The sequence below is a fragment of the Pholis gunnellus genome (assembly GCF_910591455.1).
Source record: "Pholis gunnellus genome assembly, chromosome: 18".
Taxonomy (NCBI): Eukaryota; Metazoa; Chordata; class Actinopteri; order Perciformes; family Pholidae; genus Pholis; species Pholis gunnellus.
The window spans coordinates 11,955,893-11,980,885 of NC_136545.1; the positions used below are offsets into that span (position 1 = coordinate 11,955,893).

General features: G+C 41.2%; 2 protein-coding genes across 3 annotated transcripts; both read left to right on the plus strand.

The window, feature by feature from the left end:
* Positions 1–3,118: 3,118 nt before the first annotated feature.
* Positions 3,119–14,528, plus strand: myo1hb (myosin IHb; the record flags this gene model as incomplete). The annotated part of the gene is made up of 32 exons (XM_079179287.1): positions 3,119–3,148; positions 6,309–6,470; positions 6,838–6,953; positions 7,634–7,832; positions 7,914–7,994; positions 8,112–8,291; positions 8,384–8,482; positions 8,594–8,707; positions 8,830–8,901; positions 8,998–9,117; positions 9,451–9,518; positions 9,592–9,697; positions 9,799–9,879; positions 9,984–10,075; positions 10,189–10,283; positions 10,948–10,994; positions 11,226–11,306; positions 11,399–11,504; positions 11,664–11,781; positions 11,935–12,048; positions 12,141–12,217; positions 12,307–12,375; positions 12,466–12,550; positions 12,637–12,799; positions 12,919–13,002; positions 13,106–13,199; positions 13,624–13,679; positions 13,757–13,892; positions 13,986–14,056; positions 14,133–14,230; positions 14,317–14,416; positions 14,502–14,528. The coding sequence occupies 32 exons, from the start codon at positions 3,119–3,121 to the stop codon at positions 14,526–14,528; spliced, it is 3,141 nt and encodes a 1,046-aa protein (XP_079035413.1).
* Positions 14,529–16,562: 2,034 nt separating this feature from the next.
* On the plus strand, positions 16,563–24,704 carry LOC306710762 (sushi domain-containing protein 2-like). Of its 2 annotated transcripts, none has more exons than XM_079179446.1 (16): positions 16,563–16,628; positions 16,780–16,978; positions 17,308–17,459; positions 17,591–17,758; positions 17,854–18,028; positions 18,123–18,324; positions 18,782–18,867; positions 19,593–19,861; positions 19,953–20,087; positions 20,202–20,357; positions 20,671–20,919; positions 21,313–21,496; positions 22,288–22,382; positions 22,464–22,643; positions 23,720–23,816; positions 23,975–24,704. In XM_079179446.1, the coding sequence occupies exons 1-16, from the start codon at positions 16,565–16,567 to the stop codon at positions 24,018–24,020; spliced, it is 2,457 nt and encodes an 818-aa protein (XP_079035572.1). In that variant the 5' UTR covers positions 16,563–16,564; the 3' UTR covers positions 24,021–24,704. The 2 variants fall into 2 exon arrangements, with proteins under 2 accessions (XP_079035572.1, XP_079035573.1); XM_079179447.1 differs by having other exon boundaries at positions 16,598–16,628; positions 16,785–16,978.
* The last annotated feature ends 289 nt before the right edge of the window (positions 24,705–24,993 follow it).

Sequence of the window (24,993 nt, forward strand, 5' to 3'; positions counted from 1 at the left end):
AAAATAATTGTTCCTAATTTCATTGAATCTTTTTTTTTTTCATTGAAACTTTTGAGGAGGCTGATTAACTGTTATACCCTCGAGCCGACAGCAGGTTGTGCTCTCATCTTTCTGGTGTTGGTCAAATAGCCGCAATGCTCTCTCTGTAAAGGCTGCTGTTGACAGAGGTTGCACTTGTTGTGTTCATAGCTGTGTGTATGTTGGTTCACACGCACGCACACACACACACACACACACACACACACACACACACACACACACACACACACACACACACACACACACACACACACACACACACACACACAGCCTATTGTATCTTTTCACAGAAGCCTTATGAGAGAGGAAGAGATTTATACAATACAATGATCTAAAAGTACTCCATTATAAGTAGAAGTCAACATCCTACTTAAATAAAAAAAAATAAAAGATGTATTATCAGTTCATTTGTATAGTACAGTATAGTTTTGTTACTTATTTTTTTCTCTCTAGCATTATTTTAAATGAAACTATGTGAGAGGTTTAGAAGGGAAATCAACTCACAGACAACATGACAATGAGCACCAAGCCACTGGTTTAACCTTTAACAAGTCACACATATATTATACCTTTATCTTACACAGATATATATATATATTTGTTTATGTTTCTGAAAATAGCTGTCAGATAAAAGAAGTGGAGTAGAAAGCACGAAATTCCCCTTTAAATGTGGTGGAAGTATAAAGTAACACAAAAAGGTAAGTACAGTACTTGAGTAAATGTACAGTGTGATGTGCTGGTAAGCAAACCACAAAAACAAACAATATAGAGTATTTACCGCCACAGGAGGACATCTTGTCTGTGGCTGCTGGAAGTTTTCTGTCCTCTGCACTCATTCAAGTGAATAAGGCCAACCTGAAAATAAAAGCTGTCGAAAAGTAGGACACCGCGAGGACATGCTGAGGCTGCTGCATTATGGGACGGTCATAAATACAGGTAGAATACACAATACATCCTCTGGCCACATCAGCTGCTCGGCCGGACTCACGCAGAACGACACAGAACCTCAGCAGAGCTCTTCTGAATTGCCCAGAGAGTTAAGACATGGATTCAAAGGTAAGACACAAGATCTGCTGTACATGCTTAAAGCCTTTGACATGTTAATGACCTATCCTGCAAGCAGGTATTCAATCTGTTAAAATTCCGTTTGCATGCACACATTACGAAAACAGCTGGTTTTGTGATGCTGTACATTAGTTATTGTGTGATTTGTTCCCCGAATGCTCCACTTCTGAAACAGACAGCCTCACAGCTCGGTTTAGCCTTCAGAGTCTTGCCCTGTCGACAGCGAGCTGTTTGCTCACATAAATAAAGGATTAGTTGAAAGTTTAGTTGTTTGGGACTAATCGGACCTGTGAATATTTATTTGGACAAGTGGTGGATCAAGGACACTTTGTGATGCAACTTGTCCTTCACTCTTTAGAAACACGATTGCAATAGACGTTATTTGGCTCTTATTTCTGTCAGATGTTGGGATGTGTTCTTGTGTTTGAGTTAATACTAAACAGTGTGTGGTTTGAAAACTGCTTTTTTGTATCAGTACCACAGCTCGCATACCAAATTGTCACGGATATAAAAAAAAACTTTAAAAACTAGTAATGCATCCCTTAATATCAGACCCGTTTAGCGTTGTTTTGATTTAGTCTTAAGTCTTAAAACACAATGAAAATAGAAGGTATCCAATACAGCAAAACTGTCGGTTAGACATATTTTCTGTTCTTCGTAGATGGAGGGCAAAGTAAATAATATATTTTCAAGCAAAAGTTGCCACTGCATTTATATACAGTGGATTAAATCAAAGGATTGGATTGTTGAGGTATGAGGTGTTGCCATCAAATGATACTGGGTTTTCCATGAGTACTATAAATCAATGAGACGTGGCCACCACAGCTCATCATTGAGTAGATCCTTGAAACCTCTCAGTATTTGCATAATGGATTACATTATGCTGATGACCATTTATTCCAGCATGCTCTCTTATGTCACCATGTATTTTGGCCAATCTAAGTAACGTAAGATGCCTTTGTTGATGCTTACAGGAAGCACAATGTTAAATTTTAAACAGACGGAATGAGAGGACAATGTTACGCTGCCCGCAGGCCTGACCCACAAGACAAAGATGAGATAGAAGCACCAGGGTGCAATGTTGTATTATAGTGGTATCAATACAAATGTGGTTGTGTATATACATTATGATACATAAAATCAGTTCAGTTCCATGTTGCAGATTAATCATTTGAATACATATTTAATTTTTTTAATTGAGGTTTAATGTAAAAGCTTTCATTGGAAACAGAATGCACAACAGTAGCACATCACCGTAGTTCTGAAATAATCTGTGATTTTGACAGGTGGTGTCACCGTATCTACAGTAGCTTGATCCAAAACCGGTCTCATCGTTATGGCTCTAATGAGCAGCTAGTAATTAGTTTGAAATGCATCTGCCTAATCAAAGATCAGTAATCGAATACCTGTGCTGTAATTTTGTGTGGAGGAGGGTGGGGACGGGTCTCTGGGAGGATAGAGTTACTACATCCTTGTGTTACATACCTGCACACACACACACACACACGCACACACACTCTTCCTTAAACACATAGAGTAGCTGTTCAACACTCAGGTGAAGCGCTGAATGAATGTTTGCTGCCTGGGCTCCATGAATTTTTAACCAGCCCAGTGCTTCCAGAGCCAGGTAGCTGATTACTGCCTCATTACCTACATTGCAGGGACGCCAGATAGTTAGGAAGCTGCAGTGCCACACTCCTCCTCCTCCTCCTCCTCCTCCTCCTCCTCCTCCTCCTCCTCCTCTTCTTCTTCAGCCGCTCTGTCCCAGGTCGTGATAACGGGCCTGCTACGAGCCAGTATTTGAATCAGGGACCGATGCAAACCTGAGCAGCAGAGGAGACGGTAGATTCTTGGTGAAATACCTGTGCTGACTTATAGAGGCTCCACTATGGGAGAACTCATCGGCTACTAAAGCAGCCGTCACAGGCTGTGTTTGTCCGAGTTGTACACCTGGAGGATTGAAGTTCAAAGTTATTTGGATATCTCAGGTTCATCACACAAGACTGATTCAACCATGACGCACATGGTTTTGGAAGTAAAGGAGGTAATTACATGAACATGGCTTGTGTGTCTTGGCTGCAATTGTGTTGTACTTTAAGTACTTGAGGATTATTTTAAGTGATTGTAGCATCTCAGGTGCATATTTTCTTAGTTAATTGTGGGAAAAAAGAAAATACAGGTAAAAACTCCAGATGTTCTCATACTGGACCTACCTAATTCAAATGAAGTAATGGCTTTAAAGATGCACTTATACATTTTTTCACAACCTCAATTATTTAAATGACAATCTGAAATGTGAAAGGGTTTGCTCGTTGTGACGAATCCACAGAGAATTATCAACCGACTCTGCAGTTAAGCTCTACAGAGCCTTTCAGCGTCTTTCAGCCCATTGGTTTTGTTTCAATGTTTCGTTTCACTCTGCTGCAGAAGCAGTATTTAATAAAAAAAACATCTGATGAACCCACTGCACGTTACCTGCTCAGCACTAAACAACAGACAGACAAAGTTAGTGACTTGCTTGTAAACATAGTGGAGCATTTATCAGATAAAGGGACAGTCGGTGGAGACCAAAAACAGAGCTAAAAGAGTGAATATTGGACGTCAGGTGACGTGAAACACGACTCCACAATGAATGCTAATGTTGCCCTGTATTTGCTGGATGAGGAAATAGAGCACAACGTTCGAAAGCAATAATATGTGAATGTTGTGAAATTAATAAATAAAAGCTAACCATATTTTACTGTCCAGAAGTGAAAAGTGTTTAACCAATTCAGCGATGCAAAAACAGCCAAACAGGGTAATCGGTTGATAGCGTAGCTACTGTATGCTTGTGTGAAACAGTAGCAACAGAGGAGGTACTGGACCTGACTGGTGTGATGGAGGCCTGTGACGGTCAGGTTTCTCTAGACACCTGGAGCCCCCTAAATGTGTGTTGCCCTGGGTGATGTGTGGTGTCAGTCAATGGCCCACGAGGAGCGCTATCTCTTTCAGGAGCCTAACTGCCACTTTGTGGCTGCGTAACAGGATCCTGCACCATACTGGATAGACAGGGACAATGGAGCGCCCTCTCGGGTGATGGTCTCCGGGTCAGATAGACTTTCCTGTTCCGCTGAAGCCTGACATCAAAATTTGATGTTTATCGTAGTTATTCATGTTGGATTTTTGTGTGCGTTACCTTCTACACGTGACTGTGTTTTGTTCATCTTCTCTGTTCATATCTTAAAGTCTTGAGCACTGTCCATTATACATCAGACGTCAATGTTGCAAAAGGAAAAAGCCACATCCCATCTTGTTGCTCTTTTCCTGAGCAAAACTGTCAATCCTCTTACAGCACAGTGTTGTTTGACGATCTGCCGTTTGTTCAGCAGATATAACGTATCCTCTAAATGGCAGACAAATCTCTGCCCTGCACTTTGTGCCCGGCCAACAGTTGGCAAGTCAGAACGATTTTTTTCAGGTGTTATTTACAGACACATGATGAAATGTTTTGGGAGAGACCATCTCTGTGATAAAATTAGAAAAAAAACATTTGGTACCTACAGTAGTTTTATTGTTACTGCTGTTATTCTTTAGGTTAATACCTTAAGCCAGTATCAAACGGTACGTATTTATACGGTATTTATAAGCAAGTTTTGAAAAGCCTCAATTTCTCTTATTATAGTACTGCTACCAGTTGTTGTGTCAATTAAAAAACAGGCTAATCCGTATTGTGTTACCGGCCAATGAGAGCGACTTATGTGCTGAATTTACAGCTTTAAGTTGTATCAATTGCTATGTAAAATATACAATTAATATTTAATGTTCATAAATGGAGTGGCAACATTCACATGGAAAAAATGCATTACATTCCTAAAAATAAAGTAGCTTTCCTACAAAATGATTTGGTGAGAAATACATTCTTCTCGTCATGAAGCCTAATCGTTTCAAGATCGTGGAGTCTTTTAATTTGATTAGCAAGATCAACAAGTTCTTGTAAAACGTTCACGCAAGTATGTTGTATGAGGTATAGAGTAACATCTACAGTAACGTATTTATCAACAAGCACACACACACAAATACATATTTCGAATGAGATTTTCTTCCTGTGTCGCGAACTCACTCGATTATTGATGGTTTCCTATTGAGGGAAGTGGAAACTGTTATCTTTCAGTGTTTCCTGTCATACTACTGTCCTTTCCCTCAATAAAACCAGATGTTCAGCTCACAATAGGTACAGACGCACACACACACATACACATCGGGGACCTTCAGGGTAAGTAGCTTTTTGAACTTTTTCCTGCAAAACGTTGTCGAACATTTTAACGATCACATTTGGGGTTTTTTCAGGACATGGTTTATTGTGACATTTTGATGTGAATTTCTGCTGGGTCAGTAGAGCATCTGCTTGTTTTACTGGAGAATGATCTGTGAGTGTCAGTTACTCCGGTGACAGGTCAACTTGGCAGTGATGAGAGCCAGACTACTGAGGCGTTACACTGGGTGGCTCTTTCATGGCACCGTAATTAAAGTGCATTGCGTTTGGCTGATTATTTTACCTAGCACTTCTTCAGTTGAGCATCTTTAAGTGGCAGATCATTTCCTGTGTTTATACATATTAAAATGACTGTAACTACTTCTAGATTCCACTTGATTAAGTTTTTATTTGTGTAAGTTATTGTTTAATCCTATATTAAACTGTGGACTATATCAAGCTTTCGGTGTTGGTATTTAGTGTTTGTTCTGTTTTTGTCCTGAACAAAACTGATGGCTCGTTAGAGAGCAAGGAAGCAGATTAGATAGTGACGGCTGAATTTAGATCTGTCTCGCGCATGAAGGATGCAGCCAAGGCCACTCACGGCTCTGACTGGAGGTCACAGATATAGGCACAAACAGGCAGGACATGAGATACCGACTGGGAAATATACATCCTATATCATCCGCGATTGTGAGCGTGCGTGTGTGTATGTGTTCTCGAGTGTTGACAACCTCAACGAAAACAGATAACTTTTGGGGAAAACAGGACACAAAGGAAAAGGATGGGACATATAGGCCTGGTCTTGACTAAAGGAATGACAACAAGGTCAAAAATAACATCATATCTGTAGCGTTTGTTTAAAAGAGCAATACATTGTCTTATCAAGGTCTAAAGTGCAACATACAGTTTTGACTTTTCACTTTGTTGTGTTGCAACACCTTGTTTCCTTGTGACGGATGTGTTCCTGCAGAGCCTGGAGGTGCGCTGTAACCAGATGCTGAGGAACATGGAGGCCTCCCTGACAGCCCGGGATCGCGTGGGCATCCAGGATTTTGTTCTGCTAGACGCCTACACGAGTGAGAGTGCCTTCCTGGACAACCTGAGGAAACGCTTCCATGAGAATCTCATTTACGTGAGTGTAATGTCGGATCACCCGACTCGTTCCGTTGCTCCAATTAAACTTCACGCCCTCGACCTTCAACCCAACAACGTCCTAATGCTGCTTTTGCTGAATAAGGCACCTTGTGTTGCTGAAGCAGCAGCTCCTGTTCTTTCCATTTGCACAGTGAGCAATCTAAAGGTCATGACAAGTGATTAACCAAACTTATTGCCTTTGATGAGAGGAACAAAATTACTTATCAGCACAGTGATGAATGCACAGCACACTGCTGGAAGCTTTCCCTTGATGTCATGTAATGTTTGAGGAAAAACAATGTCCCGTATTATCAAATGTGCAAGAGTTGCAGAACATGACTTCCCCTCCTCGTCTTTCTCTGCAGACCTACATTGGAACTCTCTTGGTGTCGGTCAACCCATACAAAGACTTGGATATCTACAGCAAGAAGCAAATGGATACCTACATGGGTGTGAACTTCTTTGAGCTGCCACCTCATATGTAAGATTTTATAAATGCTGTATTCATTTATGTTGTGTATTGGCATACAGTGGATGGATTGTCATGGAATGTTGTACAGAAATGTCGAATCCTACTGACTTTTCATCTAGCGCTATCATCAGATCAAAATTATGATTTCACCAAAGCAAAACTAAAGACATTCCTATCCTCATCAGCCTCAGCTGTACTTTGTGTTTAGTGCTAATTAGCAAACTAAGATGTGAACATGATTAACATTTTACTTGCTGACATTTGCATTAAGCTCAAACTACAGCTGTATCCAAGTACAACTCTCAATTGCATGACACATTATCACATTAGAAGGAAAAAAAGAAAGGATGTCAATGTGACACAAGAGTTTATAAATTATAAATGCAAGGCGTCATGGTGCCCAAGCAGTTTAGGTGCCAACCACGAACCAAAACGACGCGGACCTTTGTTGCAGGTCATGCTCGATCTCTCTCTCGCCTCATTTCCTTTCACCTTTCCACTGTCAGCTTGCTTTCCAATAAAGGCATCACGACGAAATGGAGTTTTTGGCCTCTTGTAAAGGAAGAGAGAAATGTAATTTATAACTTAAACAGGGGTGTTAAAAGCTACAATGTGTTCAGCAATAAAAAAAAGCACTCTTTGCCGAGTCTGACTTCGGGGCTGACTTTGACCTATTACTGTACTTTCAGTTATGCGCTGGCAGACAACGTCTTCCGCACCATGCTGTCCGAGTTCAACAACCACTTCATCCTGATCTCAGGGGAGAGTGGGGCCGGCAAGACCGAGGCCTCCAAGAAAATCCTGCAATTCTACGCTGTCAGTTGTCCAAGTACCAAACTCCTGAACAATGTCCGCGACAGGCTGCTTCTCTCCAACCCAGTGCTTGAGGTCAGTGACATGGATATGTGTACCATGGCTTATAACATGCATTTAAAGGCATTTAATGGCGTTTTGTTTTACACCATCAAGGCTTTCGGAAACGCCAAAACCCTGAAGAATGACAACTCAAGCCGCTTTGGGAAATACATGGACATCCAGTTCGACCACCAGGTGGACTTAGATACATTCATTACATTACAGTGTAAAATACAATGTCAGGATAATACAACCCAGCAATGTAAGGACATCAAGGTAAGTTAAGGGTTAAGACTTACCTTTCGCACTCAGGGGGGTGCAGTTGGTGGTCACATCCTGAGTTACCTGCTGGAGAAGTCCCGTGTGGTCCACCAGAACCACGGGGAGAGAAACTTCCACATCTTCTATCAGCTGGTGGAGGGAGGAGAGGAGGATCTGCTCCGCTGGCTCGGCCTGGAGAGAAACTGCCAGAAGTACAGTTACCTGGTGCAGGTCAGTGGAAAAAAACGAAACTAAACTCTTCTTATATCTGGTGCGACAAAAACTTCTCAACCCAGACAATTTTTATACTGTGTCTCCTCCAGGGGGATTGTGCCAAAGTTAGCTCTATCAATGATAAAAGTGACTGGAGGACGGTGAGGAGAGCCCTCTCTGTCATAGAGATCAGTGAGAGTGATATTGAGGTGAGGTGTAACAGTAGATCTTTACACACCTGGACAAAGCATTATTGAAATCTATGAACGACACATTTTGCTGGTGATTCATGAAGTATTTCTTTCTGGGTGTAAACGCAGCACCTGTTTGGAATAATTGCTAGTGTGCTCCATCTGGGAAATGTCAAGTTTGAAGCAGATGTTCGAGGATACGCCTCTCTCAACAACAACCAGGAGATGCACTGGGTGTCAAAGGTGGGGCCCCCCAAAAAAACACTGCGGATAGCATAAACTCTTAACATTTCTCCATTCAACTTTCTGATGGAGACCAGGAAGAGATTTGGTGCTACATGTTTTTGTTTGTATTTGCTGTGCAGTTGCTGGGGATTCCTACTCAGGTGCTACAACAGGGCTTAACCCACAGGAAGATTGAAGCCAAAACAGAGGAGGTGACTTGACTTCTTTGATTTGATTTTAAGTATAAAATATCTATAACTTGTGTGTAGTGCTTCTTTTTAATAATCTACGTTATTCTGACGTTAAAGGTGTTCAGTCCCTTCTCCGTGGACCACGCAGTGTATGCCAGGGACGCCCTCGCCAAAGCAATCTATGGCCGCACTTTCAACTGGCTGGTCAACAAGATCAATGAATCTTTAGTTAACAAGGTGAGGGGAAAAAACAAACATTCTTCTCTCTTTCTAATCTTGCCTAGCCAGACCTGTCTCATAAAGATCACAGAAATGGGGAGTAAATTGGGGTAATGAGATTTTAGCAACCCTGAGGCGGCCATTTGATTTGTTGTGAGTCTGAAAACACCCAATTCCGGTAACAGCACATCTGGCAAATTTGACTTTGGGCAGATTTTTCCCCCCACAATGTAATTGTATTGGTTTAAAGTAACACCAACATATGAGGTTGAATCTCTCCAAAGAGGTCTGGCTTCACAAAATTGCACATTTTCCATGTGACGAGATCATATCTGCGTAAATCATCTGTAGGATTCCTCCAGGAAAACAGTAATTGGTCTGTTGGACATCTATGGTTTCGAGGTTTTCAACGTGAACAGGTGAGATCCAACAGAGATGAGCTGATTCAGAAATGAAGAATATGATACTAACGGTGTCTCTGATGTATTTCAGCTTTGAGCAGTTTTGCATCAACTACTGCAACGAGAAGCTGCAGCAGCTTTTCATCCAGCTGACCCTCAAGTCAGAGCAGGAGGAGTACGAGATGGAAGGGATTGAAGTAATAACGCTAAGATCTGTGGTTCACAGTGCAGAAATAAAACTCACGATAAAAACTGCTTCTCAACCACTAATGCTGTCCTCATTTGTTTTTTTGCACAGTGGGAACCAGTGCCATTTTTCAACAACAAGATAATCTGTGATCTCGTGGAGGTGAAACACAGAGGAATCATATCTTTATTGGTAAAGTTAGGATCGAGTTATGCTCCTCCACAACGACACATAGTACGCTCGCCCACAAAACTAAAACTGAATACACTTGTATCGATGCTTGTCCTCTCATATAGGACGAGGAATGTTTACGTCCTGGAGAGGCCACAGATCTCACCTTCCTAGAGAAGATGGAGGAAACGATTGGTGGTCACCCTCATTTCGTCACGTGAGCTCTACAGCGTTGCTTTAGAGAAAGTGCACGTTGTCTACGCATGTTGAGACCAGCACACCGCATGACCATAAATATAATAAGCTACACTACATGTCCCCTTCCTGCAGACATAAACTTGCCGACCAAAAGACAAGGAAGACATTGGACAGAGGAGACTTCCGCCTCTTGCACTACGCTGGGGAGGTTACATACTGTGTTGTTGGTAAGAGATGTCATACCTCTGTGTATTGAATCATTTATGACTCTATTACAATGCCATTAAAAGAACAGCGGACTATTGCTAAAATGTAGTGTAACATTTGCACGAATAGAGAAGAGTCATAAAGTCTCGAACAAGTGCTCTCACAATTGCTGTGTGCGATAAAATACGTCACATTTTCAGCTCTCAATATATGCAGTCAATAAAATACATCACTTTCAAATACTATCGTGTAATTTTGACAAATTACTATGAAAGTGACAATATTTCTACCCACCAGTAACAATTACCTATATGTATTAATGAATAAAATGTAATTTAAACTTTAAACAAGCCTAACGTTACCCATAACACAATCAAAACGAGTAGCCTAGCTTGAGATTGTTAACATGTTATAACAAGGTGCTGTAAAAACCTTCAAGGACAATTAAACTACACTATATTATCAAACGAGGTCTGTGATTCACAGAAAGTACGTTTTGCGCCACATTTTTGCGTTGTTTTAATCACGTTTACATCACTATTGAACGGAGCTTTGCTACGGAATCACCTCTGCTCAGCCTCCCGAATTAAACGTATAATTTGTAAGAGGAAGAATGTGTTGTTGCCAAAAGAAATACTATACTTTTTGCTATTTTAAAGATTTTACTTTTCTTTAAACTTTCAGGATTCTTGGACAAAAACAATGATCTCTTGTATCGAAATGGGAAAGAGGTAATTTAATTTAATTTCTCTAGTATGAAACCAGGTGATACACAAATGTCTTTGAATATTTGTTTTGAATCTACCGTATGACTTCTGATATCCTCTGGTCCTACCAAAAAAAAGCAAAAATAGAACTGAAAATATACATTGAAGTAAAGCAGCATAATTACAGAATTATTTATGGTATATACGGTTTTGTCTGACATGTTGGATGCTTATAGTTTTCCTATTCTCCTTCAGGTCATGCGACAGTCCAAGAACGCTATTATCAAACACTGTTTTCCTTCTTCTGAACCGGACAGCAAGAGGAGACCTGAAACTGTGAGAAACGATTCAGATGATGACGTTCAATGACCCACGGATTTAATGATTTACACAACTAAACCATTGACACCTTTCCTGTGACTCCCCAGGTGGTGACTCAGTTCAAGAGCAGCCTAGTGGGCTTGACTGAGATCCTAATGTCCAAAGAGCCCTGGTACGTCCGCTGCATTAAACCCAATGACGCCAAGCAGCCAGGTGTGTGCCAAAAATCCTCCACTTCTGAAAAGACCCTCGAGCCCTAGCTGAGCTAATGCTTTTTACTGTATGTTCAGCCTGCAGTCAGCCAGCAGATGAAGTTAGACGAGACAGTTTTGACCCCTGAACTCTGTAGATTACCTTTGATGTCCCCTTCAGGACGCTTTGATGATGTGTTGGTGAGACATCAGGTGAAGTACCTGGGGCTGATGGAGCATCTGAGGGTCAGACGCGCTGGGTTTGCTTACAGACGCAAATACGAGATATTTCTCCAGAGGTAGCTAAGCACACTTTCACTCTTTTTTTCATTTAAATTGAACACACATCTAGTTTCTATTTTTCTTGCAGAAGACATTTGGCATGTTGTCATTTTTGCTTATCAAGTAGCTACAAAGGTGCGTGCGATCCTGCGGTCTTCTTCTGTACTCAGGTATAAGGCCCTGTGTCCTGACACCTGGCCCAACTGGAAAGGTACGGCAGCAGAAGGCGTGCGGTGCCTGATCAAACACCTGGGCTACAAACCTGATGAGTACAAGATGGGCAGGTAGGCAGATGGTGCTGTATAAAAGCCGTAGACTCTGTCTATGAAGGGTTCACCTGGAAGAGACATCTCACTAAATGTCTTTTCCCCTCAAGGACAAAAATCTTCATCCGGCACCCTCGAACTCTGTTTGCGACAGAAGACACCTTTCAGGTCTGCAAACATAAGCTAGGTGAGGTGCTGTTCTGTACATTCACTTGCAATTCTACATTCAGCATCCTAACGCTCCTGAGGGTGAAACTGTGACCGTCATTGTTGCAGCAACAAGGATTCAGGCCAAGTACAAAGGCTACAGAGTGAAAGAAGACTACCTGAAGCAGAGGGAGGCTGGTGAGTGTTAAAATGCACACTGATGCTAAACTAAAAGCTGCAAAAGCATTGTAAGATATTACTTTTTATTCACTTGTCTAATCTAAATAGCCACGAAGATTGAGACCTGCTGGAGAGGTCTGATGGCCAGAAAGGAGCGTGAAAAGAGGGCATGGGCTGCCAAAGTCATCAAGAAGTAAGTTCACACGATGACAGAGGAGATGGTCATACAGCCTAATAAAGCCGATGATGAGAAGTTACACGTCTATTGATTTGTTCTAGATTCATTAAAGGTTTCATGACTAGAAATCAGCCGGCCTGCGTTGACAACAGTGAGTACCTGTCGTACGTGAGGCAGAACTACCTCACACGTCTGAGGGACAACCTTCCCAAAACCGTCTTGGAAAAAGACTCTTGGCTGACCCCTCCGCCGATAATGAAGGAGGTTGGTGATACATTTGTTTGCATCAGCTGTTTCTAAGGCTGCATGCATGAGGGCACGAGTTGATGATTTTGGTGATGGCTGCACCCTGTAAAAGGTGTCAAACTATTTATTTTTTAAAGTTGTCCCAGCTGTTGAAGAAGCTCTACATTCGTCACATGGTGCGGAAGTACGTCCGAGGAATCCCTCCACAGAGGAAAGCACAGGTACAATAATAACTACATAAAGAAAAACGTTTGTGCTTGAGTCCCAGACAAATTCACTTCAGGAAATTTCGTACTTACTTTTTTTTACTTCTCTTGTTTCCAGCTTCTGCTAAAAGCACAGACGAGCTCCATGTTCAAAGGAAAAAAAGAAAACTACCCCTTCAGCGTGTGCAGACCGTTCGTGGACACCAGAATTAGTAAGACTGCTGAGTTCTTTGTCTTTTCATTGAGTGTACGTACAGGAATATAGCATTCAGCATTAATACTTTTAAGTAGAGCATAGGTACAACATGATAATACTGACTAGTTAAAATAGTCTGTGAAGACCGCAGATGCAGCAGTACTTTACATTAGATTAGATGTATTCATGCTCTACCCTTTTCAGAATTTGATTTTTAAATTTGAAATAAATCTTTACAGATGATTTAGCAACAGTACAATTTAATTTTCAAACTAAATAACAAAACCTGATTATGCAATCTGAGATACTTTGTGAGCCGGTTAATGGACTATTTTGCAGATTGATAAGCAAGTTATAATGGAATTACTGAGACAGTATCGTATTATTGTATTCAATTTGTGTGTGAAATCCTCCCTCATGGCTTCTCTTATTCTATTAAGATGCAGAAGACATAAGCATCAAAGTGCTTCAGATGATACGACATGAGCACATCAAGGTAAACATTGGAATAAACTTAGCATCTTTGTCCTTTTATCCACTCTGACCTTGTGTGTGTGTGCATCCGTCCCACAGTACAGTGTGCCGGTGGTGAAGTACGACAGGAACGGGTTCAGGCCTCGTCTCCGGCAGCTCGTCTTCACCCAGAAAGCCGCCTACCTGGTCGAGGAGGCCAAGATCAAGCAACGGATGGATTACATCTCTCTGAAAGGTAACGAGTGAGACAAAACGAGCATCATGATCTGAAGGGAGAGCTACGCACATGCTTGAAACCTACATACGTGTTTATCTTTCTATTTAAAAGGTGTGTCAGTCAGCAACCTGAGTGACAACTTCCTGATCCTCCATATTACATGTGATGACATCAAGCAAAAGGTAGACCTATCAACAGACTGGTGTCTACACACAATATATTTTTAGATGTAAAACAATGTGTTTGGTTGGCTTTTAGGGGGATCTGGTTCTGCAGTGTGACTACCTGTTTGAAGCCCTGACTAAGCTGAGTCTTATTGCCAACAAGCAGAACTGCACCAAAGTGGTCCAGGGCAGGTACAGAATCTGGACTTGTGTAGTGATATTAATTAAGCAAAAAACGATGGATGTTCCTAATTCAATGTGTGAATTGTCACTTGCAGTGTGCGATTTGACATCCAGCCTGGCAGAGAGGGGTTTGTGGACTTCAAGAGTGGTCAGGAGTCAATGGTCTACAGGGCAAAGAACGGCCATTTGACGGTGGTGAGCGTGGACTTCATCATGTTAAGATGACGTCAAATTACTATTTGTATCAACAATTGACAACGGTCTCTACTTTCTTCTTTAGGAATCTACCAGAACCAAGTCCAGATAATGCTGCCAGTGATTTGGGATGATGTTGCTGCGTATTTTAGTAACAGCCGTGTTTGTTTTTGTAATCCGGCTCCATGGTTGATGCCAATCGTGTTTCATTTAGGCAGATTTTTACCTTTTCGCATCTTTATGACAATGTTATCCATTGATATGTACATTACACTGCCAATATCTCAGTAGAGCAGACAAGAAACTAGTAGTAGAGCCTAGCCAGAACATCATTGGGTCTGCTTGCTCCTAATGTCTGGAGTTTAAATCATCTCTGAGTGAACAAACTGATCCCTGCTCAGATTTGGGGAAATCAACCATCCTTACTATGAATAGAAGCGCTTGTAATCTTATTTTTGTATTAAATGTATCTTAAATCCTGTGCAGATGGTAACATGATAAATATATATATATGTGTGTGTGTGTGCAGCCATTAATGTTTCTAATACCTCACCCATGTTTGACGGTTACATTAAAAACATGTTAAACCACAGACACTGCATGTGAAAAGTATTTCTTGGGGGGAAAATTACTTAATTACAGAACAAAATACACCAGCACATTTTAACTGAATGCTTGATAATCTATACATAAGTATATTTTGCTTAGATGACTTTTGAGGTAACAGCTCTCCCTACTGGCCTACTGCTGGCCCTACAGGTCCCCTCTGGGATTGTTTTCAGCAAACTTGTCGTGATGAAGTTCTGTTGATAATTAATTTTCCATCTACCTTCAACTTTAAGGTGATGCCAAATTGGTGTCCAGGAAACAAATAAGACCGTGAGGCATAAAAGTGCAACTTGTTTTTGTCTTCTAAATGATTCATTTTGTGAAGGCAGCATTGGATTGTGCAGTAGCTTAATGTGCAGCACACTCTGCTGGACAACACAAATACCAACATGAAAATAAAAAGTTAAAAGTCTAACAGCTCTGCTAGTAAACTGTTCAGAAAAAAAGTTAAATTCTACAAATCTACAAAATGCTATTTTTGGGTCCTTGTGGCACAAAACAAATACAGCGTTCATCAGTCTAAGCTGTATATGTTGAGAGCATTTTAGCGCACTGGCATGCTAACGTTCACGCTCATGACTCAAATGTGTTCTTTTATTCTTAATTCTATGAACCACTGTTTCAGCACACATTGTCTTATTTAGAGTAAGAGGGAAAATGCTGACGTGGGATAGAAATGCAAAGATTGCATCTAAAATTCAGAGAGTGCATATTCTCAGATTTTAACTACAGTTCAACATGCTCAAAGTTAGCATCTTAACATGCCAATGTAGCCGATATGCTAACCTGGGCTCAAACTTTGAAAGAAGGTCCATTTTGGACTGATGGCACCGCTGTGATACATAATCAAAATAATGAATTAAATACACAGTATGTCACCTATTTCACATCTTGTTACTCTCCAATATGACTGATTTGTTAAAACAAATATTCTCTGAACATGACAGCATGTTTTATTTAGCTATTATCCCCATCATTGTTTCTTAATAGGCTGTAGCTTTATCTAAATATGATAACAGCCAAGATGAGTCTGATTTACAACCTAAAATCTATTAAGCAGATAACAAAAACTCACAAACAGATTACCGATGAATTGAGAGGTGGTCAAAGGTGTTGTAGTGGAAATGAATCCTCTTAATTTCCCTGTGAGAAATAAACCTAATGAACCTGATGGACCAGGGTCCCAGGCCTCGGCAGGTGCTGCTGCTTTTAAGGAAGCGGGTTAGTTTGTGAGGTCAGGATGACTATAGTCAGACATAAGATACATTTGTTATTTGGGTTTGCTGAGTTATGCTTTTGCGATGTCTGCACATGTTCAGGGTTAAGCGATACGAGTTACATCTAAAAAGAACAACATATGATAAATTACCACAACAGTGGTCACGTAAGGATACGGTCAGACTTGTTATCATAATGACCACTGGTTAATGACTAAACAGATCTTTGTAAATGCCTGTGACGAAATAGGCCAAGGTTTACGGAACTGCTGAGTATTTACACCTACATAACTAAATTGAAGCAGCAGCAGAAACCTCAGTCATGATGGAAAGATTCACAGCAGTAATATTTTTCCTTCTGGTTTCATGTATCTGCAGGATATCAGGTAAACACTTCCAAACCGCTACATATATTGTACTTTGTCTCCGACAGTTGGAAAGATACCAACCCATAAACATGAACTGCTTTTATCAATTTCAAACCGGTGGCACACTCCAGATTCCACACTGAAAACACTTTCTCCTTATTTTGAACAGGACAGACGTGTGAAGGAAGTTGTGGAGAAAAATTGGACTCATGTTCATGCCACTCGACATGCACGTCTCTGAAGAACTGCTGTACAGACTACAAAGAGTACTGTGTGGAAGCCTTTCCATATTCCGGGTCCATGTTCGGTGGGACGGATTTTATTGTCCTTGACGCGAGTTTCAACAAGAGTTCAGAGATTCTATGCAGGTAAGACTTTCTTTTACATGCAAGCGTTTACGTGTTGCTAAATCCGTTCTGGTTAAACCTTTCACTGATCCATTGATTATGGTGAAGAGAAATACAATGAGGAAAAAAATGTATTTTCAATTTTAGCTTTTTCAAAGGCTTTCGACCGCATCTCATGGTCTTTATCAGGTCTTCTGAGCAATATTCTGAGGAAGACATCAAATAAATGATGAGGTGCAATTGAAAGCAATGGAATAAGCATGGAGTGAGCTTTCACGCCCAAGTACCAGTACAATTATACAGTTGAAGTACATTACAGAAACCTGCTGATCATTCTTTCATAACGACAGGTTCAACGGCAATATCGACACTGAGGGGTATGTGGATGAAAACAGTAGAGGCCATTGTATCTCCCCACTATTGTATGAAACGGGATGGGTTCCCTTGCACATCTCCTCTGATAATGGCACCACATTCAGTAGAGTCGGAGCCTGGCTCTCAGGTACAATAACTGTCTGCATATTCTTTAGAGGAAAGAACTAAAAACTCTTCCATATATTTGATTACACGCAGTTTTCCATTTAGTGCGACATTAATATAGGATTTACTTGATTCAAATGTGTTGCTTTACAGTGCATACTGGCAAGTTAGATGCTCAGTTCAAGGCAACTCTGGTCAACTCAACAAAATGGCAGTACTATGGTACACCTGACGTTGGAGGCTTTCTTGAGATGACATGGAATACGTCTTTGGTCAGAGCGGAGAGGGTCAATATAGAGGTCTGGGGATACAGGGAGACAGGTGAGTACGCCTGTTTGTACACTGCATTTACACTTGTTAGATCACATGATTATTCATTCGTAAAACGCTGAATTCTGTATAATGTTTCTCTGTAGGGAAGCCCTACACAGACACCTGGCAGGGTGAGTGGCGGTATCTGTACTCACTTGCAAAGGATCAGCCCAACAATGGATCTTTTAGCTTTTTACCCAAACCAGCAGAGAGCAGCTTTTCAAGTTGGGAGCTTGGCTCTCTACGTATCGGCCCCAGCACCGACCCCGATGGCACACGGTATTTCCAAACACTTCCTATAATATAGAATACTACGACAACACATATTATTGTAGCCGTCAGCTGTACAACATTTGTCATGCGTTTCGTTTAGGAATGTTCAAGCGGCATGGACTGAGGATCACGCTCTGGCCTGGCATCTGGAGGAGAGGTTCAGGCAGAACTCGACAGTTTGGGCCCTGGAGAAATGTTTAGCATGGGACCAGCTGGAAAATCAGCTGCCCAACTTCCTCAGCGAGATCATAGACTGTCCCTGCACTCTGGCTCAAGCGAGAGCAGACACCGGGAGGTTTCACGTAAGTGTCGCAAAGGTTTAATGGTTATCTGTACGAGATTTAAAGACAAACATAACGCACACACGCAAAGCAATACGTCTCACATGAACTGAGAATTACATCATCACAGTAAAGCAATTTCCTGTGTGGTAGATTTAAGTTATTACTTTATGTGTTTATGGGGATTGTCAGTGGCCGTAGCCCTTTGCTTATACTCACTGCTTATCAGTTCAAAGTCAATGAGAGCGCTCAAGGGAGTTGTTGTATTCACAAGCATTATCTGCAAAGCTGAACTCGTTTCAGCATAGATTTTATGCCTTTTATCTCAAAAATGTTCTGTCCTGTCGGTCAATGTCAGGCGAGTGACAAATGGGATGATAACGCTGCACATGAGCGTATTGATGTAGTACATACATGAACACAGTGAAATGCACATTTGGCTGCCTGGTTAGCACAGACGCTGTATCTCTCTCCTCAGACTGACTATGGCTGTGATATAGAGAAGGGGAGCGTGTGCACCTACCACCCTGGATGTGTTCACTGTGTGAGGGCTATACAAGCCAGGTGAGTCCCTCACTCACGACTGTTGACTCGCCTTCAGCTGTCAACATTATGTTCTAATATCACAAATACATTCACAACATTAGCAATGATTCTGAAACACACAGGATTTATACGATTTGCAGGGTAGGTTTTATAGCACAGCTTTACTTTCTGTACTCTGTGGTGTTTATGGTAATATTTTCAGCTGTTAGCCGTCAGTCTGGCTGAATCTGTGATACTTGATACGACATACTGTAAGCATTTTGCAAAAAATGCATTGATCATGCAAAATGAAGGTTTCATGCACAGAAGAGCAAACGAGAAAATGTCTGAATTTGTATGTAAATTCATATACTGCACTTTGTAACCTTTTGGCTGCCTATTTATTTCTTATCTATACTCTTATCTGCAACATCGAAGACATGTTCACGAGTCCTCACCCTTAAAGTAAGCAGTGGTAAATACCTGCATCAGCCCTCTTTATGAACGGTCAACTTATGGCACCTGGAATAGTAACTGTTGGCCATATTAGCATGTTAGCATGGCAACACTTAAGATGGAAAGCATTACACTTGCTTAGCATCAGCCTGCTAGCATTCTCATTGTGAGCTCAAATGATCATTTAGCTCGAAGCCCCACTGTGGCCTCTCGTGTAGCTGTGGACTCGTGTATACATTTGTATCATGATTTAGTTGCAGCAGAGTTCACTCCTTTAACTGACGATGTTTTTGGATCTGCATCAACAGTCCTACATATGCAGCGGGACAGCAGTGCTGCTATGACAGCACTGGCGCTCAGGTGCTGACAACGGACTCGATTGGCGGTAGTACCCCCGACCGAGCACACGACTGGGGCTCACCCCCATTTCAGAAACCCCCTCGAATTCCAGGACAGTCCCACTGGGTCTACGACGTCCTCAGCTTCTACTACTGCTGCCTGTGGTCTGACAACTGCTACTACTACTTCAAACACCGGCCCTCCAGCGACTGCAGGCGTTACCAGCCACCCAGCTCAGGTGAGGGAGTCGTCAGGCACGGTATTACGGTTTATGGGTTTTTATGTGATTATTGTTAAAATGTGAAGTTATTTTTTGTCTGTAATGACAGCTGTGGTGTTTGGAGATCCCCACTTCATAACTTTTGATGGCGTCAGCTACTCCTTCAATGGCAACGGGGAATACACTTTGATGACCTCGACAAAGAAATGGCTGACAATCCAAGGCAGGACAGAGCCGGTGACTGGTGAGTAACTGAAGGCACTGAGCTTTTGAACCTTTCTATCTCTCTCAACAATGTAAGTAAATGCTACCAATAAACACATGAACTATTACAACAATCCTTAATGTCTCTAACCAGCCACCATAAAAGCTACTAAGTTGACGGCTGTAGCCATGAGAGAAACGCCCTCTGATGTTATCGAGGTGCGGCTGGTCAGCGGTCACAATGGCCTCGAAGTACTGCAGAATCAAAAAACCCTCTCCTTTTCTGAGCAGAGCTGGATGGACCTGCAGGGTGAGACCCTGATTCGCCTTTCTGCTTTGTACTGAAATATTATAAAATGTATTCCCTTTGTTTATTTTATTTGACAGGAAGTAGGAATTTGGACACAGTCTTCAAATTTGTGACACAATGGTTAAAAAAAAAAAAGACGAAAGAATGACCTTCAACTTGACCAACTACGACAGTAAAATGCTGCTTACACCTGCAGAGACGTGAAATGAAGTGTCTTACTAGGACCCACATAGTAACATGCTTATTGTCAAAACATGCTTGATGTAATCTTGTTAATATATATATATATTCCAATAACAAATGTCCCTTCTAGGTGTGTTTGTGTTTTCTCCTACCTCTACAAATGTGACCGTGATGTTCTCAAGTGGAGCCGGGGTGGAAGTGCGACTGAGAGAGGGAACCATGACCACCACCGTGCTCCTGCCGGAGGAGTTCAAAGACTCCACTTTCGGACTGCTCGGAAAGATGAACGGTGACGCCAGAGACGACCTCGTTCTCAGCAACGGAAAACTTGTGAGGAACGTCTCCAATCCAGAGGAGGTGTTCAGCTTCGGGGCAAGCTGTAAGAAACTATTCACAACGCAGATTAGGGTGTGCCGTTCAAAATCCAGCTGGTGTTTATGACTGTTGTGAACTTTATTTTATGTATGAGCTGTATATGTTATTTATACAACAAAACCAGTGTAAATAATTTTGGATAATAGAAAGGAAGAATTAAACACAGGTCACCAAAGTTAAAGTTAAAGTCCTTTCGCCAAACCATTTCTATGTCACACTGCTTCCTCTTTTGGGTCATGTGACCTTCATGTTACCCTTTATCTTGTTGTGTTTTCGTGCATCGATCAGGCATTTGCATTCCAGGAAACCCCTCTCATTGTATGCAACATCAGCAGATAATGCTGCAAAGGTTTCACTTAAATTCAAATGATTTTTTTTCTTTATTTTTGTCTTACAGGGGCCGTCTCCAACCAGTCTGCCTTGTTCACATATGATTCAGAACATCTTTTGAACACCTATTGTTATGCTCCCAGACATGACGTTACATTTGTTCCAGTGTTTTCTGTCCCTGAGAGTCCAGATGATCCATTAGCCAATCAGACACTTGAGATATGCACTGGAGAGGGCGCTCAGTACTGTAGGTATGAGAAGAAACCTTTCATCTACTTTTACTCATTATAATAATTATTTAATTTAATACTAGTGTTTCTAGACAACGCATAAGCTTGTTCTCTTAAAGGGCCACTCCGCTACTTTTACACATGAAGTTTAGTTTACTCATCATGAGGACCACTCAGCTGGGGAAAATAATTACATAATGTCTTCTGTGGCTCTTAAAGGGAGCTTTCTAAAAACGTACAAAATAACTCTAATTATCTTGACTCAGTCTTGTAAGCCTGCATTGCATACTGGAGTTATGGGTTTGTAAAACACGGGCATTGACCAGGCAAAGGGATCTCGCAAAAGACCAGTTGCATTGTGGGAAATGTGGGATGCGGTGCTTTTAGACCAATGCGGGGCCATAAAAGTAATGACATCTCGACATCTGATGATTCTTTTTTCAACTACGTTAGATTAAATTAGAAAACTGTATTAATCTCCAGTAGGGAAACTCATTTGCCACCAAAAACGCATACAGACAACAATAGACACAGTGCACAACAGACACATTACAACAAATAAATAACACCAGAAAATGCCACATGAAACATGATTGACTTCAGAAAGATGCTAAATGCTAAAAACCACATCTAAAGGTGTTCATTCAAAACTCTAACTGCTGCTGGAACCAAAGACCTTCTGAGTCGTTCAGTAGAACACTGAGGCATCCTGAGTCTCTCACTAAAATGTAAATGTTAGTCATTGCCATTTCAGAGAAATCGTTTTCATATTCAAAGCAACTCATGTTCTGATCAGTACCTCCGTCCTGTAGGTATGATATCCTGGTAGGTCGTAGTCCCAGGATGGGAAATGCGACCAAAGTGTCTTTCCAGAGTCACATTTCTCTTGTGGAGGATCTAAAGCAAGGTGAGAGTATAAAAACACATGATGACATTTTTTTTATTATGAACATTTACTAACTGTGTTAGGTATTGTTATACTGTGCAGTGATATCCTGTGGATGGCTTTCACCACCTAATAATGGGAAGAAGGAGGGGACCACATATTTACAGGGCGCTAAGGTGCAGCTTTCCTGCGATGACGGCTACACTCTCACAGGGTCTGCAGAGCGAATATGCCAGGAGAACGGCCGGTGGTCTGGAGAAGACACAAACTGCGTGGTTCCCAGTATGAATACATCATAAAATCAGTCCCGTCCAATGAATCTGATCATCACAAATCAACAGTGGCATGTGTGTGTCTGTGTGTGTCTTTGTGTGCATCATTTGATCCATCAAATCAACGAAACATTAAATCTCTCTCATGACCTTTTTACACAAATATTTATGAGTGAGAATAACTTCTCACCAGTGAGTCATTCTAAGAATAATGCACGCATCAAATTAGAGCTACAAAGACTTTGACAATGCTTCCTTCTGTGGGCAGTGGACGCTGTGTGAACATCACTTTTTGACAAACACATGATGACATATTGAGCTGGCCATTTATCCCAGTCCTATACGAGAAACACACAGCTTCACAGAAAAACGGAGGAAAGCTGCTGGATGTATTTTATTTGCATTTGATGGCACTTTTTTCTGTGTATCATTGACCTGTTTGAGGGGCCTTTTCCGCTACTTCTTGTGGATTCCTGAAAACAAACGTCTGCAACTCTCAAGTGACTGATTATAACCCACCATCAGCAATCCGTCCAGTAGATCAGTCTGGACCAAAGTGGTGAACCGACCAACAGAGATTGCCATTCCTGGAACCAGGCCTCTAGTGTGACTGTACAAAACAAACATAGTTTAAGATACCTGCATAGCTGGGGAGTAGATAGTAACATAATCACAAATTACAAGGATGAACTTTCGTCCTGCCTGGTTCCTCTCTATTGAACCAAATCCATGCAATCAAAGGTTAAATATAGGTTAAAAATTAATAAAGTCCTTTAATTCTATCATAAGAAATGTTCAGTATATTCAGCAGCAACAGCAACAACAAAATATACTTTCTACAAGAGACAAAAGTACATGAGCTTTCCAATGTGTGCCACTAAATCGGACAAGAAAAACAAATCCTAGTTAATACACAAAGATGAACACCTTTAAGGGTAAACAGAGCAATGAAAGATTCTGGTTGGTTGGGAGCTTTGCTGCATCTACTCTCTCTTCCTGTCTGAATCAATGCAGTTCAAACTAATGTTCAAACTGATTGTGCTTGAGCCTCTGGTGAGAAACAACAAGATCTTTGTCATCCTCCAGGTAATCTGGCAGGAATTGTGGCCGGTTCAGTCCTTGGAGCGGTAGCACTGATTGTAATTATAACAACACTCGTACTCCTCTCCAGGAAACAGAGAAGGTACAGTATCTTCAGTTGATGTCTCATTAATCTACAACATAACGTTTCTAAAAGTCATTACCCTCACAACACTTGATGTGGAAGAAGTGTGACAGAGGCTTCATATTGTAGTTTCCTGCGTCTTCACTGTTTTTATTTGTGTGTTTTCTTTTCTCCAGAAGAGCTGCGAGTTTAGGAGAAGTTGTGACAAGTGAGGCCTTCTAACCACAATGCATGCATAAATACATGCTTCCATTGGATAAAGACACGCATTACTCAAAAGAGAAAGCCTACCCATGTGAAACCACAGTCATGTTCCAGATTAACATATATTATGAGGTTGAGCAAAGGTCACTTCACGGTTAAAGAGCAACCACACACTCCATCTTTTACCCACTGCGTCTCCCACAGCAGAAAGGTATTATTGCACTGATACCTACAGGCTGACATTTTAACATGTGTTGCACTTTTGACCACATCCACCATAAACGCAAAGCATTCTGGGCTATAAGACTACAGGTTTATTGTAAAGTGAAAACACATTTTATGAATAAAAGCTCGTAAGATCATTTGCTTCACACTCAGTCATCAAGTTGGATGATATATTTATGAATGATAGGCCGAAAGCAATAACTTATAGTTAGTCTGTTCAATAAGTTAACAATAATTGATTTGGTGAAACATTAATGATGCAACCTGCTACCGTCTAAACATTTTAGTTAAAGTGTTTGGGCTCCTGAAGGAAGTCCTTGGTCAGCTCTTCAGATCACCTGTATATTTAGGCCAACAGACGAACTGTGAGAATGAACTCTGCACTGTGTACTTATATTTGTGTTCTGCCATCAAATATTGATGAATGTTGTTTTATCGGTTACAGTTTTCAAGTTTGTTGGACAATAAAGTTTTTCAAATACAGTGTATTCTGTGGCTTCAATTCAAAATGAATGTGAATTATTATTTTCTTATTTTACAATGCATTCTGCCAAACTACAGAACACAATGGGCCTCATGCACCAGACGATACAAGAACAAATGTCCTCATATTTCTGTTTGTATGCACGATTAACTTTTCAACAGTATACCTTTACTTCTGGGAATGCGAATCCATTATCCGTTAGCCTCCGTGATTACCTTATGCTGCTTTAGCTCTGGAAATGTAAGGTATATTGTCTTATTTACTCAGTCTAAAACGTGGCAA